At 47.4% G+C, this 15,970-nt stretch overlaps 1 protein-coding gene across 1 annotated transcript; it reads right to left on the bottom strand.

Annotated features, from left to right (window-relative positions):
• Positions 1 to 234: 234 nt before the first annotated feature.
• Positions 235 to 1,855, bottom strand: LOC123163040 (bidirectional sugar transporter SWEET6b-like). The gene is made up of 5 exons (XM_044580798.1): positions 1,680 to 1,855; positions 1,361 to 1,581; positions 1,076 to 1,302; positions 399 to 518; positions 235 to 285 (listed from the first exon to the last, which is right to left on the bottom strand). Exons 1-5 carry the CDS (start codon positions 1,757 to 1,759, stop codon positions 235 to 237), a joined length of 699 nt encoding a protein of 232 aa, XP_044436733.1. The 5' UTR covers positions 1,760 to 1,855.
• Positions 1,856 to 15,970: the final 14,115 nt, after the last annotated feature.

The following is a 15,970-nucleotide window of genomic DNA, read 5'->3' as shown; positions in this document are numbered from 1 at the left end:
AAATTAAAGGCAATCTCAGACTCTACTAGCTAACAAAAAGTACTACTAATAAACATCAGACCTGTTGAAGTATCGTCCGGTATTAACTACTCAAAATCTTTAGGGCTAAAAACAAAGCAAAGCTTATTTTTCTATGGTGACGGAGACGTTGCCGCTGGTAACGATGCTTTTGGTGAGGACGGTGGACAGTTCAACATTCTTGCCCTTCTTGGGGGTAGATATGTAGTAGTACCCTTAGAGGATCAACTGAATGAGGCCGAAGATTGTACCGAGCGCATTGGGGATCTGCACAGAATTTAAAGAGGACATAACAGTTAGATCAAACCGCGTTGAGGAATTCTTGATTGTAAGTCTGGATGGGTTTTTGACTTTTTTTAATCCAATGTGTATGTACATACCGTGATGTAGATGTCAAATTTGATTAACGCATAGCCCGTCCAGCAGAGACCGTTGAGGAAGTTTACCAGCGACAGGAAGAATGGCATGTACTCCACACTCTTGGTCCTGATCACTCTACCCTGCAAATAAGCAGTACAATATTACTACTTTCATGTTAATTTTTTTTGAGTTATATTAGCATTTAGTACACTTGTTAGTTGGTAAAAGCATCCGTCATTAACAATTAGCCTGAGCTAGTAATTCGCCCTGTAAAGGAAGTTTACCTTTGAGATAGAAATAAACCGTAGGCCTTTTTGATTAAAAATATATGATGTAGCATATTGTAGAAGAACTTGGGTGCGTGAGAGGTGAATAACTCAATTCGGACTTTTTTTAAAAGGTTTTTGGCACGAACGTTAAAACATGAAAGCTGAGTGCATCTTTTAGATGGACATAGATTTTCAAGCAGAATCAACAACAAACAAGGTGTACTACTTAACAAATTGAGGTCTGTCAAAAGCATCTACTAGAACTTTAAAAATAAATTATAGGCAGGTATTTTTCTAGACAACGTATCATTACAACATCATACGTGCACAACGCAGATTAATTAGCCACCTGAACTAACAAGTTAAAGCATTTATCAAAGATCACGGGTCGACGATCCATAAGTTGGGGTGGGGTACCGGGTACGTACCATGATGGTGAGCAGGGAGGCGTACATGATGGAGCCAAAGATGATGCAAAGGATGCCTACGATCATGGAGCGCTTCTCATGGGTGTGGGCACCGACGAGCACACCGGCCACCACGGCAGCCATGAACACCGCCTGGATGGCGAGCACGCCGAGCATCTTCCACTGCATGCAAAGCACAGGCGCATGGCATGGGTTAGGGGCATGCAGGAGGATCTTATGTATAGAAACTAATGGCGAAAAAAGATAGTAGGTCGGATGAGGGGGCACTAGGAGGGTTGCACGTACGTACCCTTGTGTTCTTGGCCGCGTAGATGATGAAGATGATGATGTAGGTGCCCTTGATGACGAGGCCGATGCCGTTGATGGTGAGGACGAGGGTGCTGTTGGGGTGGACGATAGGGAGCCCGTAGAAGAACCAGAGCAGGCAGTTCATGAGCGTCGCCAGGTAGGGGTCCGGCTTGAACTCCTCCACGTTCTTGGCCTTGCAGATACGCCAGAACGTCGGCCTGAGTACGCACAAGCAGAAAATGAGCGTCAGATTCATGCCCTAGCAACCACCTTCCATCCATGAATACATAGCCGAGAGGAGGAGGAAAGGGCTTACACAGGGGAGAGGAAGAGTCCAAAGGAGATGAGATTGCCAATGATGCCGACGATGTTGCGGGCCACATCGGCGGAAACCATGATTCTCAGCAAGATGGATCGATCGATCGCCGGGAACACAACTCGATTGCTCGGGGGAACAAACGACTTGAGGAAGGTTGGTTGTGATTTGTTTGGGGCGTGGGTGGCCAAGCTTATATAGTAGGGGGTACACCTTCGCCTTCCCCAAGATATATCCGATGAGGATATTGTTAAGGGTGGCCAAATCTTCTGATTTGGGTGCAGACCTTATCGAACTCCATCTTTGGCCGTGCTCCCGTACAATACAATGGCCGGCCGTATCAATTTCTTCCTCGTCACCTAGCCAAAGGATCGCCCAGCTTCTAGCTCCTCTTCCACGTAACAACTCCTACTCGATCGAATTATCCCCCGACAGCCCTACGCAAATGAACAATGTCCTCCTCTCCTGCAAGATCGAGGCAAGACGGCACTGTGGGGAGCCAGATCAAGGAGAGGCAAGATAAGGATGGCAGCTGCACGGGGCGTAAAGTGCAGCGTATGTACAGATGGGTTGAGCACTCATTGTGTTTGTCCATGGTCATGCCTACTCTCTTCATCCAACGGTGCTTGCAAGGTAAGAAGAAATCTGTGTGCATCACCTACCTTACCGAACAAGGGTTTCCCCCCGCTTTGTATACAAAGCAACCAACCGAGCCATACAAGGATAGGTGCTGGGGCGGAAGCAGCACAGATACGCCCAAAAGAAACGACAGAGAAAGAGCAAAAGGAACAAATGCTGACAACGGTGGATCAACAAAATCGAAGAAGCCACGCGATCGCTGCGCCCACCGGGATCTTCCACTAGGCTCCAAGCAGTGGCGGTGCCAGGATCAGAAGTCTGTGATGTCATTTCAAATATGTGATGTCAAGTACAAGTGTTTTCACCAATTTTATGAATTTTTTTGGATGATTTCTACTTGTGTATAAAGGATTTGCCAAAAACCTGTGTGGTCAAATGACAACACTCCTCTCAACGTGGCTTCGCCACTGGCTTCAAGACTCCGAAGCGCCGGCACCTGTCAACACCTCCAAGAAGGATCGCGATGATGACAACGCTGCTGCCAAGGGTTTCCCCCGGTACACGGCGAGGCGAGAGGAAGGGTAGCCCCCGACGCCCTCCCGGAAGGTCAGGTGGCACCCACAGGCACCACCGCGCTGGTGTCGGCCACGCCGACAGGGGTTTCCCCCGATCCCAACCCGCACCTGGGGCGCTCCGGATCCAGCCACCAAACCAACCACCACCCCACGCCAATGCGGTCATGAGGCCCCATGCCGTCTCACCATGGCACCGCGAAGTGAGGACAGCGCGGCGAAGAATCAGAGCCTGGACTAGGGCATCAACATCGTCGGCACGCGGGAGGGCCCAACCTCCACCATCAGTGACGGTAGCCGTCCAGACGCAATAGCAGGAGCACAGCAGGCCCGTGGGCCCATAGGCCCACCCGAGCCCTTGTGGGCCCGTAAAGCTCCCGCCTTCGTGTTGCTGCCGGCACGCCAACGGCGCCGACGCCCCATATCCGAGCCGCTCCTCTTCCTCACCACGCCGCAGACAACGAGGCCACGCCGAGGGGCCGGCCCGCTAGGACCCAGATGGGTCCCATCGGGCCCAGATCTGGGCCGGGGGTGCGACGTCGGCCACCCAGCACCACCACGCCGCCCCACCGCTAAGGAGCAGCACCGCCACCACGTCCGCCGCCGGCCACCCCGCCGGGTCACTGGACCGTCGCCAAGCCGAGCGACACCGCCGCCGCCCCCTGCCCAGGGCCAGGAGGACGCGCGCGTGGGGAGAGGAGATCCTGCAGGCGCCGGCACTCCCCAGGCCGGAGCCAGGGGCGCACACCGGCGATGGCAGGGGAGAGGATGAGGGGGGAAGCCGAGAGCAGAGGCGCGGGGGCCGCCCCGGCTGCCTAACGGGGAGGCGGCGCGAGGGCGGAAGGATGGGCGGGGGAGGAAGGGCGGGAGAACGGGGGCGGATCCGAGCCGCGCGCCGGCGAGGGCGGCTGGATCCCGCCGGAGACGGGCAGGGGAAGATGGCGGCGGCGAGGGTTTCGGGGGCGGAGGCGGGTCGCGGGAGCGGGCCTGGGAGCCACCTTCCTCGGGTTTTAGGGACGTATTGTTTCTTATTTCTCTGAACACCTGCCTATCATATCACCTACCTTCAAGTGGAGAGGATTAATTTTTTCTGCAATTGTTCAAATTGGATGATAAAAATCAACTTTGCATGCTTACATGAAGCTAGATTCCTGGAAAATAAGTGCTTTCGCACAGTATATCAAAATGAAACAGCTAATTATTAAGTCCCATATGATTTTTGTGTCCTGATCTTACCTTCAGCACCTGATTAACAAGATACGTGTCTCTGGTGTCAGAAATTCGATCTGAATCTTGACAAAAAACGAACAAAAAATGATTAGGAGGGACTATCTATGCATTACGAGTGCATTGGGAAGGGAAACTGTGTGCTATACAAGTTAGTTTCAATCAGTACCGGAACAGGGGCCGGTGCCGACGGCCAAATGTATGCCGACGGCCACCGTCGGCCTACTCCTGGATATGCCTACAACCGGACCCAGGCCGTCGGCATACAGCGGCCGTCGGGCTATCCAAAGCTATGCCGACAGCCACCATCGGCACTAATTTGCCGTCGGCTTAGACCCAGCCAACGCCTATGGCCGCCGTCGACACAGCTTAGCCATCGACATATGTGCAGGCCCGGTGGGCCGCCCATGACATGTGGCTAACAGCATCAGATCTATGCCGACAGCCGAGACGGGCGGCTGTCGGCATAGATGCGGTTGCCACATCGTTGATCCGGGGCGCACCGACCACCCCATATGCCGACGGCTGCCATCGGCATAGATGCCTCATCACTGATCCGCGACGCATCGGCCATATGCCCCTGGCCTCATCTATGCCGATGGCTTTGCCGTCGGCATAGATTCTTTTTCCATCTCATATTTTTTTCTTTTACGTATTATTATTTAATTAACTTACATCTAGCATGTGTTAATATAAGCATAAATACCTTACTTTTCGATTGTATACGGAGGGGTGTGCCCCCCTCACAGATGGCGCCGCCGCGGGCGGCTGACACCTGGAGAGGGGAGGGGGAAACAGCCGCATCGGGTCTATACGGAGGGGACGTTGCTCCCAAGTGTTTATATGGGATGACCTACCACAACCGGGTGGTGTGGTGGCATGTCTAAAGAGGCGGCACGCGTCTCCGGGGTGCCCCCCCCCCCTCACGGACGGCACCGCCACCGGCACCTGGAGGAGGGAAACAGACGCGTCGGGTCTACACGGAGGTGATGTAGTTGTGGGTTTGGCCCGGATGTTTCTCCCAGGTGTTCCTCTGGGCTGACCTAACACCACCGGGTGGAGAGGTCCACTGGTCAAAGCCCGTCCGTGGAAAGTAAAAGGGTTAGATCTTGTGGTCAACCGCTCTAGGGTTAGGCAGGACGGGGGCCCTGGGGGTGGCAATGCCACCGGAGCATCGCACCGGGCCCTCATACATGTAGGGTGGTGTGGTGGCATGTCTGAAGAGGTGGCACGCGTCTCCGGGTGTGGCCCCCCTCACGGACGGCGCCGCCGCCGGCACTTGGATGGGGGAAACGGACGCGTCAGGTCTACACGGAGGGGTTTTTGTAGTGGGTTTGCCCCGGAAATTGCTCACAAACGTTTCCCTCTGGGCTGACCTAACACAACCGGGTGGAGAGGTCCACTGGTCAAAGCCCATCCATGGGAAGTCAAAGGGCTAGATATCGTGGTCAACCGCTCCAGGGTTAGGCGGGACGAGGGCCTTGGGGTGTAGCAATGCCACCGGAGTATCGCATCGAGCCCTCATACATGTGGGTGGTGTGGTGGCATGTCTGAAGAGGCGGCACACGTCTCCGGGGTGTGGCCCCTGTCGGTGTCAAAACCGGCGGATCTCGGGTAGGGGGTCCCGAAATGTGCGTCTAAGGCTGATGGTAATAGGAGGCAGGGGACACAATGTTTTACCCAGGTTTGGGCCCTCTCGATGGAGGAAATACCCTACTTCCTACTTGATTGATCTTGATGATATGAGTATTACAAGAGTCGATCTACCACGAGATCGTAGAGGCTAAACTCTAGAAGCTAGCCTATGGTATGATTGTCGTTGTCCTACGGACTAAACCCTCCGGTTTATATAGATACCGGAGGGGCTAGGGTTACACAGAGTCGGTTATAGAGAAGGAGATCCATCATGCGAATCGCCAAGCTTGCCTTCCACGCAAAGAAGAGTCCCATCCGGACACGGGACGAAGTCTTCAATCTTGTATCTTTGTAGTCCAACAGTCCGGCCAAAGTATATAGTCCGGTTGTCCGGATCCCCCCTGATACGTCTCCGTCGTATCTATAATTTTTGATTGTTCCATGCCAATATTCTTCAACTTTCATATAGTTTTGGAAACTTTTTATATTATTTTTGGGACTAACATATTGATCCAGTGCCCAGCGCCAGTTCCTGTCTATTGCATGTTTTATGTTTCATAGAAAACCATTGTCAAACGGAATCCAAACAGGATAAAAACGGACGGAGAATTATTTTGGAATATTTGGGATTTTCTGAAGGAAGAATCAACGCGAAACAGTGTCCGGGGTGGCCACGAGACAGGGGGGTGCGCCCTCCTCCCTTGGCACGCCCTGGACTCTCGTGGGCAACCCGTAAGGCGGTTGATGCCATTCTTTTGCTGCAAGAAAACTAATTTTACGAGAAAAATCTGGGCGAAAGATTCACCCCAATCGGAGTTACGGATCACCAGATATAAAGGAAACGGTGAAGGGGCAGAAACAGAGAACGCAGAAACAGCGAGATAGATCCAATCTCGGAGGGGCTCTCGCCCCTCCCACGCCATGGGAGCCAAGGACCATAGGGGAAGCCCTTCTCCCATCTAGGGAGGAGGTCAAGGAAGAAGAATAAGAAGGGGGGATCTCTCCCCCTTGCTTCCGGTGCCGCCGGAACGGTGCCGGGGGCCATCATCATCACCGCGATCTTCACCAACACCGCCGTCATCTTCACCAGCATCTCCATCACCTTCCCCCATCTATATCCAGTTGTCCACTCTCCCGCAACCCGCTGTACCCTCTACTTGGACATGGTGCTTTATGCTTCATATTATTTTCCAATGATGTGTTGGCATCCTATGATGTCTGAGTAGTTTTTCGTTGTCCTATTGGTGGTTGATGAATTGCTATGATTGATTTAATTCGCTTGTGGTTATGTTGCTGTCCTTTGGTGCCCATCATATGAGCGCGCACGTGGATCACACCATAGGGTTAGTTGTATGTTGATAGGACTATGTATTGGACGACTAGAGTGACAGAAGCTTCAACCTAGCATAGAAATTGATGCATACAGGATTGAAGGGGGACCAATATATCTTAATACTATGTTTGGGTTTTAACTTAATGAACGTTAGTAGTTGCGGATGCTTGCTAATAGTTCCAATAATAAGTGCATAAAATTCCAAGTCAGGGATGACATGCTAGCAGTGGCCTCTCCCACATAAAACTTGCTATCAGTCTAGTAAAGTAGTCAATTGCTTAGGGACAATTCCACAACTCCTACCACCACTTTTCCCACACTCACTATATTTACTTTATTGCATCTTTATCTAAACAGCCCCTACTTTTTATTTACGCGTTCTTTACTTTCTTGCAAAACTATCCAACAACACCTACAAAGTACTTCTAGTTTCATACTTGTTCTAGGTAAAGCGAACGTCAAGCGTGCGTAGAGTCGTATAAGTGGCCGATAGGACTTGAGAGAGTATTTGTTCTACCTTTAGCTCCTTGTTGGGTTCGACACTCTTACTTGTCGAAAGAGGCTACAACTATCCCGTATACTTGCGGGTTATCAAGACCTTTTTCTGGCGCCGTTGCCGAGGAGTCATAGCGTGGGGTGAATATTCTCGTGTGTGCTTGTTTGCTTTATCACTAAGTAATTTTTATTTGCTGTTCTCAGTTGTTTTCTATCTTTAGCTATGGGTAGGAACCACTCAAAATACCAAAAAAAATTAGTTGTACCTATTGAACCAGTGGTTGAAGAACCACTCAAAATCTATCACACTCCTGAAGCTTTTTACATGGATCATCTTCGATCCCTTTGTGCTTGTGCGGAAATTCCCACTAGTTTAGTTGAGGGCAAATCTTTAGATGAGCATGCTTGTTTTGTGCGACACCATATATCCGAAAAAGGGAAACTATTATGGGATCAAATTCAACGTTTGCAATGCTATACTTGGAATTTATGTGAAATATATGAGTTTATTTGTTGTTCTGAAGACCCTAAGAAACACCTACCCTATCAATGATTGTTTAGTGATAATGGAATCGTATCTTCGTATGCTAAGGGTGTTTACAATTACTATGATGTTCAACAAATTAAAGAATTTGTTCCTTTTAAAGGTGCTTATGAGATTGCCTCTTTGATTGAAAAGTATGATGCTACTCTTTAAAATTCTGAAAATTTTGCCATATTTCAATATTGTTATGATAATTATGCTTCTAATGCCTATGTTAAACCATATATTGAGTACTTCTCCGCTGTCCAAGAAGAGACTAATATTTTGCAGGAAGCTATGGAAGAAGAAATTGATGAAACAGTGAGCTCATTGGATGAAAAAGATGATGAGGAGAGCAAAGAACAAAAGGAGGAAGAGCGGATTAGCTACCTGTGCACACTTTCTAATGAGAGTAACTCTTCAACTCATACATTGTTTAATTTCCCTTCGTGCTTACCGAAGGATGATTACTATGATGATTGCTATGATGATTGTTATGACCCCGTTGATTCTCTTGAAATATCCCCTTTTGATGATGCTTGCAATGCTTGTGGCCAAGATGCCGATATGAATTATGCTTATGGAGATGAACTTGCTATAGTTCCTTATGTTAAACATGAAATTGTTGCTATTGCACCCACGCATGATAGTCCTATTATCTTTTTGAATTCTCCCTAATACACTATATCAGAGAAGTTTGTGCTTATTAAGGATTATATTGATGGGTTGCCTTTTACCATTGCACATGATGATTTTGATGAATATAATATGCATGTGCTTGCTGCTCCTACTTGCAATTATTATGAGAGAGGAACTCTATCTCCGCCTCTTTATGTTTCCAATACGTTAGAATTGCAAGAAACTGCTTATACTATGCATTGGCCTTTACTATGTGTGCATGAATTGTTCTCTTATGACATGCGGATGCATATGAAGAGAGTTAGACTTCGTTGTTGCATGATATATGTTACTTTGTGCTCACTACTAAATTACAAATCATTGTTAATTAAAATTGGCTTTGATATACCTTGGGATCCGGGTGGATTCATTACTTGAGCACTATATGCCTAGCTTAATGGCTTTAAAGAAAGCGCTGCCAGGGAGACAACCCGGCAGTTTTAGAGAGTCATTTATTTCTGTTGAGTGCTTTTATATAGTTTAAAAACAAAAAAATAAAGAGGGGAACCTAAAACTTTTCAAAAAGGAAAGTGAAAGTGAGAGAGACAAGCGTCGTTGAAGTGGGAGAGCTCCTTGAACTTTGTTCATGCTCACGGAAACTTTGTGCATCTTGATTAAAAAACTTTTCAACAAAAATAATTATCCCCTTGTACAATTCCATTGTATTATAAAAATAATGTGCCAAGGTTTTCCTTTAGGATGTTTACAATGGTTGTTGGTTTGTACGGTGCAAGACAGAAACTTTGGCTGTAGTGCGCGATTTTACATTTTTAACTGGAACGTCAATAGGTTCTGATTACTTTTGCACTGTCTTGCTATACAACTTTTTTATTTTTCCTAATTTTGGTAGAATTGTTGGGATACCAGAAGTATGGTGGATGTTCAGATTGCTTCAGACTGTTCTGTTTTTTGACAGATTCTGTTTTTGATGCATAGCTTGCTTGAATCTAGCAATTTGTATCAGTGTATTAAGCCATGGAAAAGCTATATTACAGTAGACACAATGCAAAAACAAAATATGAATTTGTTTGCAATAGTACTTAGAGTGGTGATTTGCTTTATTATACTAACGGATCTTACCAAGTTTTCTGTTGAAGTTTTGTGTGGATGTAGTGTCTAATCGAGGATGTCTCGATATGAGCAAAAGGAAGAGAGGCAAGAGCTCAAGCTTGGGGATGCCCGAGGCACCCCAAGTAAATATTCAAGGAGACTCGAGCGTCTAAGCTTGGGGATGCCCCGGAAGGCATCCCCTCTTTCTTCAACAAGTATCGGTATGTTTTCAAATTCGTTTCGTTCATGCATTATGTGCAAGTCTTGGAGCATCTTTAGCATTTAGTTTTCATTTTTTATTTTATGCACGATGCTGGTATGAGATAGTCTTTGGTTGATTTATAGAATTCTCTATGCACTTCACTTATATCTTTTGAGTGTGGCTTTATAGAATGCTTCATATGCTTCACTTATATCATTTGAAGTTTGGATTGCCTGTTTCTCTTCACATAGAAAACCGCCATTTGTAGAATGCTCTTTTGCTTCACTTATATTTGTTAGAGCATGGGCATATCTTTTGTAGAAAGATTTAAACTCTCTTGCTTCACTTATATCCTTTTAGAGAGATGACAAGAATTGGTCAATCACATTGTTAGTCATAAAATCCTACATAAAACTTGTAGATCGTTGAATATGATATGTTTGATTCCTTGCAATAGTTTTGCGATATAAAGGTGGTGATATTAGAGTTGTGCTAGTTGAGTAATTGTGAAATTGAGAATTACTTTTGTTGAGGTTTGCAAGTCCCGTATCATGCACGTATGGTGAACCATTATGTAACGAAGTTGGAGCATGAGGTGCTCTTTGATTGCTTTCCTTATGAGTGGCAGTCGGGGATGAGCGATGGTCTTTTCCTACCAATCTATCCCTCTAGGGTCATGTGTAGTAGTACTTTGCTTCGAGGGCTAAGTAGAATTTTGCAATAAGTATATGAGTTCTTTATGACTAATGTGAGTCCATGGATTATACGCACTCTCACCTTTACGCAATTTGCTAGCCTCTACCGTACCGTGCATTGCCCTTTCTCACCTTGAGAGTTGGTGCAAACTTCACCGATGCATCCAAACCCCGTGATATGATACGCTCTATCACACATAAGCCTCCTTATATCTTCCTCAAAACAGCCACCATACCTGCCCATTATGGCATTTCCATAGCCATTCCGAGATATATTCCATGCAACTTCCATCATCATCATATACATGACTTGAGCATTTATTGTCATATTGCTTTGCATGATCGTAAGATAGCTAGCATGATGTTTTCATGGCTTGTCCGTTTTTGATGTCATTGCTATGCTAGATCATTGCACATCCCCGTACACCACCGGAAGCATTCATATATAGTCATATCTTTGTTCGAGATATCATTGTAATATTGAGTTGTAAGTAAATAAAAGTGTGATGATCATCATTATTAGAGCATTGCCCCAGTGAGGAAAGGATGATGGAGACTATGATTCCCCCACAAGTCGGGATGAGACTCCGGACTTTATGAAAAATAAAAGAGGCCAAAGAAGCCCAAACAAAAAAAGAGGCCAAAGAAGCCCACCAAAAAGAAAGAAAGAAATAAAAAATAAAAATAACAATAAAAGGAAAAAAATGAGAGAAAAAGAGTGAAGGGGCAATGTTACTATCCTTTTACCACACCTGTGCTTCAGAGTAGCACCATGTTCTTCATAGAGAGAGTCTCCTATGCTTTCACTTTCGTATACTAGTGGGAATTTTCATTATAGAACTTGGCTTGTATATTCTGATGATGGGCTTCCTCAAACGCCCGAGGTCTTCATGAGCAAGCAAGTTGGATGCACACCCACTTAGTTTCCAATTTGAGCTTTCATACACTTATAGCTCTTAGTGGATCCGTTGCATGGCAATCCCTACTCCTCGCATTGACATCAATTGATGGGCATCTCCATAGCCCGTTGATTAGCCGCGTCGATGTGAGACTTTCTACCTTTTTGTCTTCTCCACATAAACCTCCACCATCATATTCTATACCACCATAGTGCTATGTCCATGGCTTGCGCTCATGTATTGCGTAAGAGTTGAAAAAGGGGAAGCGCGTTAAAAAGTATGAACCAATTGCTCGGCTCGTCATCGGGGTTGTGCATGATGGGAGTATTTTGTTTGACGAAGATGGAGCATAGCCAGACTATATGATTTTGTAGGGATGAGCTTTCTTTGGCTATGTTATTTCAATAAGACATAATTGCTTGGTTGGTATGCTTGAGGTATTATTGTTTTTATGTCAAGTGATAGACTATTGCTTTAAATCACTCATGCCTTAATATTCATGCCATGATTAGACATATGATCAAGATTATGCTAGGTAGCATTCCACATCAAAAATTATCTTTTTTATCATTTACCTACTCGAGGACGAGCAGGAATTAAGCTTGGGGATGCTGATACGTCTCCGTCTTATCTATAATTTTTGATTGTTTCATGCCAATATTCTTCAACTTTCATATACTTTTGGCAACTTTTTATATTATTTTTGGGACTAACATATTGATCCAGTGCCCAGTGCCAGTTCCTGTCTGTTGCATGTTTTATGTTTCACATAAAACCAATATCAAACGGAATCCAAACGGGATAAAAACGGACGGAGAATTATTTTGGAATATTTGGGATTTTCCAGAGGAAGAATCAACGCGAAACAGTGTCTGGGGTGGCCACGAGACAGGGGGCGCGCCCTCCCCCCTGGGCGCGCCTTGGACTCTCGTGGGCCACTCGTAAGGAGGTTGATTCCCTTCTTTTGCTGCAAGAAAGCTAATTTTACGAGAAAAATCTGGGTGAAAGATTCACCCCAATCGGAGTTACGGATCACCAGATATAAAGGAAACGGTGAAGGGGCAGAAACAGAGAACGCAGAAACAGCGAGATAGATCCAATCTCGGAGGGGCTCTCGCCCCTCCCACGCCATGGGAGCCAAGGACCATAGGGGAAGCCCTTCTCCCATCTAGGGAGGAGGTCAAGGAAGAAGAATAAGAAGGGGGGATCTCTCCCCCTTGCTTTCGGTGCCGCCGGAATGGTGCCGGGGGCCATCATCATCACCGCGATCTTCACCAACACCGCCGTCATCTTCACCAACATCTCCATCACCTTCCCCCATCTATATCCAGCGGTCCACTCTCCCGCCACCCGCTGTACCCTCTACTTGAACATGGTTCTTTATGCTTCATATTATTTTCCAATGATGTGTTGCCATCCTATGATGTTTGAGTAGATTTTCGTTGTCCTATTGGTGGTTGATGAATTGCTATGATTGATTTAATTTGCTTGTGGTTATGTTGCTGTCCTTTGGTGCCCATCATATGAGCACGCGCGTGGATCACACCATAGGGTTAGTTGTATGTTGATAGGACTATGTATTTGAGGGCTAGAGTGACAGAAGCTTCAACCTAGCATAGAAATTGATGCATACGGGATTGAAGGGGGGCCAATATATCTTAATGCTATGGTTTGGTTTTACCTTAATGAATGTTAGTAGTTGCGGATGCTTGCTAATAGTTTCAATCATAAGTGCATATAATTCCAAGTCAGGGATGACATGCTAGCAGTGGCCTCTCCCACATAAAACTTGCTATCGGTCTAGTAAAGTAGTCAATTGCTTAGGGACAATTCCACAACTCCTACCACCACTTTTCCCACACTCGCTATATTTACTTTATTGCATCTTTATCTAAACAGCCCCTACTTTTTATTTACGCGTTCTTTACTTTCTTGCAAAACTATCCAACAAAACCTACAAAGTACTTCTAGTTTCATACTTGTTCTAGGTAAAGCGAACGTCAAGCGTGCATAGAGTCGTATCAGTGGCCGATAGGACTTGAGAGAGTATTTGTTCTACCTTTAGCTCCTCGTTGGGTTCGACACTCTTACTTATCGAAAGAGGCTACAACTATCCCGTATACTTGCGGGTTATCACCCCCTTATCCATGACTCCCTCAGTAGCCCCTGAACCAGGCTTCAATGACGATGAGTCCGGCGCGCAGATTGTCTTCGGCATTGCAAGGCGGGTTCCATCTCCGAATACTCCAAGGTAAATTTAGAACACTTAAGTCGTGTCCGGCTCTGCAAGACAAATTTCACATACCACCGTAGAGAGAACAATAATCCACAAATCTGATCTGCTGACAACTCTTCGTAGCGTGACATCACGCCATAGCCCGACCATTATTTGAAACGTTTTTTACAACCAGCTACCGCACACATTGCGAGGCGGTTTCCTTGGCACGTCTTGTCGAAGCAGAGATCGTGTCCCTGTTATCGTGGGATCCTCATCAATACGGGTATGGGTAACCCCACCACGCCTGTTGGCATGACTCCGTGTTTTTAGGCAAGTCCCGAACGGTTACGCTGGGGACACTTGATATCCGCCCCCTTTATAGAGGGGTCATGACCTATCCCCTTCTTACCACGCTTGCGCCTTTCTGCCTCTCGAGTTCCAACACCCGAAGCTCAAGCGTAGGCACTTTAGATCTCCAATCATGTCCAGTTCCAACCTTCAAGGTCGATGGATGGCCTCCTCTGTCACAAGGAGGACATTGTGAAGCTCGAGGAGGCCAGATATTTGACCGCCAACGTTAAGCACAGGCTTCCCGCCCCTGGGCAGGTCATCCCCACTCCCGAACCCAACGAGAGTGTCGTATTTGTTTCTCACTTCCTTCGAGGCTTGGGCCTTACTCTTAATCCCTTCGTGAGAGGGCTCATGTTCTATTACGGGCTAGATTTTCACGATCTAGCTCCGGATTCCATCCTCCACATCTCGTCGTTTATCGTCTTGTGTGAAGCCTTCCTCCACATCACCCCACACTTTGGCCTATGGCTCAAGACCTTCAATGTGAAGCCGAAGGTGATTGAGGGGCGACACGCGGAATGTGGAGGCGCTGCAATAAGCAGAAACGCCGATGTTCCATGGCCAGAAGGTTCCTTCCCAGAGGTGTCCGATCTGTGGCAACGGAGGTGGTTTTACGTCACAGCTCCTCGAGGCACAACATGGGTGGCTGCCCCTGCCTTCCGTATGGGCCCTCCGCCTCAACTGGCGTCGTGGGCCAATGTGGGACTAGACTGGGGGCCTGCTAATGACGTACCGACATTGCAGAGCCGTATTCGGGAGCTTCTTGAGAGGGATATCGACTTTGTCAAAATCATTCAGGTAATGCTAGTTCGGCGGATCCTGCCGTGCAAACGTCAACCTCTCGGGATGTGGGAGTTCAATCTGGAAGGTCCGTGAACCGTTCAGCACTTCTTCGGCATGACACTCGAAAGGATGTATAAGTTATTCCTCGGACCACAAGTAAGGTGTCCAGACACCACCGAGGATGTGGGCCTGAGCTGCAACCGCCTAGATACCCAAGTAAGTAACCTTGTAACCGAACACTTCGCTTATGTTTAATACAACATTATTCTGAAAACTTGTCCGCGGCCAGGATTGGCTCAGCAAGGCGGAGAGGATCAGGTGTCTGGCCCCACTTCCCGAAGGCTCGCCTAGTCCTGCAATAGCCAGGATGCTTAGACGCGCATTAAGCCAAGTGCCCTCAGGGAAAGGGGAAGAGAAGAATAGAGAAGCCGAACTCCACACATTGCACATCCAAACCGGGGGAATTACTGTCTCCATGAAGGAGGATAATCGGGGAGGTTTTTCCAAGGTTTCCTCCCCCAGCGGGAAGAAAAGGGCTGCCCCCGAAGACTTGGAGATGGAGGTGCCTAAGCAAGGGAAGAGAACTTCACCAGGGGCCCTGCCCAAAAGGGCGTCCTCACCGCACCATGCCCGCAAACGGGCCAGCCCTCCACCGAGCTGTAACTTAATAAACAAGAAGCTATTGCTTTTTCCTTTGAGAATAATAACCAGGATCTATATTTTTTTGAAGTCCGGCTAGTAGCTCGTCTCAACAAGGTTCATCTTCGGGGGATCTTCTTCCGGAGATGATGGAGACTGAAACCCCACCTGCCTCTCCGCCCCATGGGGCAGGCGACCCGGAGGTGTCGTCACGGAGGAGTCCAGATCCGCTGAGGCCGGAAGTTAACACTTCGACCGCCCCGAGCCCGGCACGTTCGCTCCCATGGAAGGCAATGAGAAGGGTCTGGGATAGTCCGGTGCCCGGCCGAACATACTGACGGGCCTCCTTGAGCAAGCTACTCTCTCGGAGGAGCACCGTACGCTAATGGGTACTGTGTTGGAGAAGATTTCG

The sequence above is a fragment of the Triticum aestivum genome, chromosome 7B (assembly GCF_018294505.1).
Source record: "Triticum aestivum cultivar Chinese Spring chromosome 7B, IWGSC CS RefSeq v2.1, whole genome shotgun sequence".
In the NCBI taxonomy this organism is placed as follows: domain Eukaryota; kingdom Viridiplantae; phylum Streptophyta; class Magnoliopsida; order Poales; family Poaceae; genus Triticum; species Triticum aestivum.
Note: the sequence above shows the minus strand (reverse complement) of the source record. Positions and strands in the feature narration are given on the sequence as shown.